This window comes from Ostrea edulis, chromosome 6, assembly GCF_947568905.1.
Source record: "Ostrea edulis chromosome 6, xbOstEdul1.1, whole genome shotgun sequence".
Taxonomy (NCBI): Eukaryota; Metazoa; Mollusca; class Bivalvia; order Ostreida; family Ostreidae; genus Ostrea; species Ostrea edulis.
Genome location: NC_079169.1, coordinates 62,179,889 through 62,184,888, shown reverse-complemented (window position 1 = coordinate 62,184,888; position 5,000 = coordinate 62,179,889). Strand labels below are relative to the sequence as shown.

The window sequence follows — 5,000 nt, the reverse complement described above, 5'->3', positions numbered from 1 at the left end:
GATATTAAATGAAGATGATGTAATATTTGAAACACTCCTGCTGCAGCTGACCTGATTGGACTACATGTACTACATGAACTGTACGCAGGGAAATTTTTGCTTTAATTTTATTTTCACTCATTTGCCACCTATCCTTCGTATACAAATTTAGAATTAGGCGATCTATTAGTATAATCATTGATTTGAAGTAGCAAAAATGGATTTGGGCTAATTTGAAATGAGATGAAATCTGTTTCCAAAATGTTGAAGAGTTCATATATCAAGGGGCGAGTAAATAATGTGCCCTGTGGGTTACATCACAACTATATTTACACATCTTTCTACAAATCTCTGCTTTACCAAGGCATGGACAACATCGAATTTTATACTATCTCTCCCAATCTTCTTGACCATTTATAAACAAGAGGTACTGTGAGCAATGCTCACTAAGAATACCCCTCGCTTACCCCAATCTCCCAAAGGGTGTTGGTAATAGGTATAAACTACCTCTTTTCTGAGTGTAAAAAACAAATGGCATGACAAACCTTGGGTACTCTCGTTTGTAGGGAGAAATGGATTATCTAGGAACACAGCATCGCCATGCGATGAAAAAAGCCGTTAAAGAATTTAAATAGAAACTATATTGCTACTTCGATGTCCAGTGTGCGTGACCTTTGACCTTTTGACCCCAAAATCAATAGGGAACATCTTCATCCCATGGGTAGTCCATATGTATGATATGGTGACTGTAGGTGGAAAGGATAACGCTTTAGAGCCCGGAAACCATATTGCTACTTCGATGTCCAGTGCGCTTGACCTTTGACCTCAAAATTGATAGGGAACATCTTCATCCCATGGGTAGTCCATATATATGATATGGTGACGATAGGTGGAAAGGATAATGCTTTAGAGCCCGGAAACCATTGCGTCTACAGACGGACAACCCGATTCCAGTATACCCCCCCCCCCCCCCCAACTTGTTGCAGGGGGTATAATTACTTTGAGCCAAGATCGCCTTACACATTCAAGTTATAGAAACCTTTGTGTTAATTGTGAACATTTAATTGTTAATAATTTAAAATCTAGACACAATCTGAACAAACAGACATATTACAGATATATATATAGACAAGACAATTTCCTTTTCCACCAAATATCGTGTGGCTGAAATCAAAATTTTTCATTCAATTATAGCTTACAAATGGATTTTCAATGGGCAACCATCCAATATTACATTCATAGCATTGATTCAGGGATTTTTTTACCCCTTGAATCCAGGGGCCAGGGCCTTCAAGTTTGGGGAAAATAGCAATATTTGATTGAAATTGGGAAATTTGTTTCAAAGAAATAAATATGAAAAACAAGAAAAAAGTTAATCATTTGATATTCTATTATCACTGTGGCTAGCTTAAACAAGCTTTAATTTCTTTGGCAGAGATAAAACTATCACACTTTTTTTGCAACAGAGTGGCACTGAGGTTGGATGGCCCCTCATAACATATTCTTATCAAAGCATCCATCATTTGGCAATTTTTATGCATCATTTTGGGGAAAAACACCTGCTTTTCAGCATTGGGAATGGGGCCAAATTTCAGCCCTCTACAGACCCTAAAAAAAACCCTGTGATTATAACTTGACTAAATTAAAAATCCATTGTAAATATCTTTTGTTGTAAATATCAAACTATAGTACTCACTGTAAAGATTTAGGAGAGGTGTCCTTCACAGTCCATCTATACAGAACAGCCGACATTCCTCTCTCTGTGATGTTAGCACTAACAGATCCAGACAGGATCAAACTAACATAGTCATTTCCCTCGACCTGGGCTATAGCCGTGATGTCCATCATTTCTCCTACTGTGGCGGTCAGTCTCAGCGGGTAGTAACTTATCACTGGGGAGACTGCAGCTGAATCAAAACAAAACCGTCACATTCAAACTACGTCGCATTCAAACTACGGCACATTCAAACTACGTCACATTCAAACGTCGCATTCAAACTACAGCTGACCTGGAACTTTTATCTCATTCAATGTATAAGCTCTCTAGAGCTGCAGGAATATAATCAGATCTACAGCAAATTCCACAATTTTAACTGACCTGAGGAAACTGGTCTGTAATTGTAGCAGTTGTCAGAGGGGCGTTGGATGTAGAAGTCTTCACACATTCTGGCTTCCCTACAGCACCAGGTATAGGGCTTCACATCAGTGTCAGCAGCCATGGAGGGGAGAGTGAGGGGATTGTACAAGAACACATACCCAGCTCCAGGGGAGGAAAACAGCAGAGACCCCCACGAAGAGTAACAGCATTTCTGAAGTAAACAGTGTTTGTTATAAATGCAATTGCCACAGTTTGCGCAATTTTTAGTCCATTGCCTTTGAGTAGACTGTACACTGGAAAATTTTGTATCATGTTATTTTTGCCCAAACTAAAACTTATTTCATCCCATCTTAAATTCACCTGAAAGCATCAATTACTACTTTAATGATGAAGGATAAATTTACAAGTTTTAGAATTCACCCAATCAGGATAAGGATGAAATAAGCAAAAATAAAAATCAGATGAAAAATTCAGGGTATACAATAGTTAAGACCTTTATCTCTCTGGGGTGTGTGTATGTGTGTGAGAAAAATATCCCAAGTTTCCCATATAGAGCTTCAGTTCTGCAGCTAGATAAACAGCATGACTAAACAATAACCAATAAAAATCCTAATCAAGCAGAAAAAGTAAAGCTATGCAAAGTAAATATAATACTACCATAATAGTTGAGTTTATGCAAATGAAATTCATGCTAATATGTCTCGTATGTATATGCCCCGACTTACCCTTGTGTAGTTAGTATTAGCTGGAGATGATTGTACAAAGTAACAGTTGGATTCAGCCCGGGACTGAACAAACTGCGAGTCCAGGTTAGCCTGGACAGTATTACAGGGACACACCGGGAGAAGGGAGTTCGCCTGCGTCACCTGACTCTGCTGTAAAACGCTGTCCAATGTCAGCCAGGAGTAACATTTAGCACGGAAATTGTCTTCTGCCTTGGCACAAGTGTCTAATCTGTATATCCAAAGGCCACTCACATTGTTCCCTACAGATCACACAAAGCACATGATCAGTTAATTACTACATGTAATTCAATATACTGTATAATGGGTATTTTCTGCGGGCGGAAATTTTTGTGATCCGATCTGTAAAAGGTACCAAATTATATTCTGCATTTTCAATTTCTGACATAAAGTTGTATTATCCCTATCTATACCTATATGTATCAATATATGATTTTTGCGATTGTAATTTTTGCAGATTTTCATATCCGCAAAAAATGGACAAATGCAGAAAATATCCGTAATACGGTATTAATTTGCTCCGTTGATTAACACTGCATAACACATTAATGTCACATGAATGGTTACGTTGATAGTTTAAATGACTGACTATTGTATCCCTGGTCTGAGACTGTTTGGTAGAATCGACTGGAGAGTGAGGTGGGGTGGCTGTAGGTATTAGACAGGTCATCTCCACACCTGAACCCCATCACTGCAGGATTTGTAGCATCCCAGTGCACTGAGTGATATAGGAAGGAGATGTATGTGGCTACACCATCACTGGCAACAACCAGCTGGAACGTGGCATTCTGAAATGGGTAAGAATGGACAACTCTGGGTTTATACACCAGATGGACAGCGAATATGCCTTAATTCAAGAAAGAAAAAATATGATTTCTGAAATCAAGATATTTCAAGAGGTTTTCCTTTCTTTTTTTCCTTTCTTTTCTTTTTCTGAATTTTATATGGAATAGACATCATTCTTAAGTAAATTCATAAGCACAAAATAATCAGTTTATGACAGCAATTACACGTATACCTTTGATGAATAAAGTGACCTTGGAGAGGGCACTACATTCTCCCAGGTAACAACCAGAGCAGTGTTAGGATCGAATGAAATCACATCTTTTTGATCTTTTATGTTGTTAACAATGTGATCCTTCACCCCGTCCAGGACGGCACCATCATCTCGCTCTCCAAACTTCTGATAAAGCTGATACCAGATACCTGAGCCATAAGTCAGGTCAATGTCTGTCCAGAAAGGAGCCAGCATCTTATTGACTGCTGTTCCAAATGTGCCCGACAGAAGTGTTGGTTTTCTGTCATCAAATCTCTCATCAACAGAAATATAGCCATTAGAATAAATCTGCAATCAAATGAGAACATTATCTAATGGCAGCTGCCCTTGTTTTGTACTTTCAGTACATTAAGTACTTTGTGTTGATCAGAAGACAATGTCTGTTCAAAGAATCAAACATTAATTCAAACAGCTCTGTGCATGATTATCACTCATCCGTTGGGGAAAAGATGGGAAATTCTTTCTTAGTAGGTACATCCTGACTCTTTTCCTCCAGGTGCAGAGTGTCAGAATTAAATCTCAAAGGCAATTTTAAGAAAAAATAGAAACGAAAACTGATATCTCCCCTTCCATTTTCCATCATTTTTAAAAACATTTTTTAGGGATCATCTTTAAAGTGGAAAATTAAGACTTATGGTACATGAAGCTATATGTATACGAGCTTCAAAAAAGGAACAGTGCTGTGAACATGTCATAGTAAATTAATCTTGCCATCATACTAAATATCAAAGGCCTATGTCAAAAGACAGAAATGTTATGGTCCGTACAACAAATATGTCTAAAAAATTCTATCATTTGACCTTTACATAAAAGGTCAAGGCTAAAGGTCATCAAAAATGGCAAGTGACACTGTCTCATGGTATACCAACACCCCAAATATCAAAGGCCTAGCCCCAAATTTCTATCATTTGATTTTTACATAAAAGATCAAGGTCAAAGATCATCAAAAATGGCATGACGTGACACACTGTCATATCATGGTATACCCACATACCAAATATCAAAGACCTAGTATGTCAAAAAACAGAAAAGTAATTGTCTGGACAACAAAAATTCCAAATAATTCTATTATTTGACCATTACATAAAAGGTCAAAGGTCATCGAAAATGGCATGTGACACGC

The 5,000-nt window shown here is 37.8% G+C and overlaps 1 protein-coding gene across 1 annotated transcript in view; it reads right to left on the bottom strand.

Moving 5' to 3' along the window:
- Positions 1 to 5,000, bottom strand: part of LOC125645630 (mucin-4-like) — a 90,705-nt gene that overhangs the window by 15,728 nt on the left and 69,977 nt on the right. The window contains exons 30-34 of the mRNA XM_056141956.1: positions 3,839 to 4,165; positions 3,410 to 3,608; positions 2,803 to 3,062; positions 2,078 to 2,288; positions 1,676 to 1,886 (exon numbers count right to left, since the gene is read on the bottom strand). Coding sequence (XP_055997931.1) covers positions 1,676 to 1,886; positions 2,078 to 2,288; positions 2,803 to 3,062; positions 3,410 to 3,608; positions 3,839 to 4,165 — 1,208 coding nt within the window. The remainder of the gene's footprint in view (positions 1 to 1,675; positions 1,887 to 2,077; positions 2,289 to 2,802; positions 3,063 to 3,409; positions 3,609 to 3,838; positions 4,166 to 5,000) is intronic.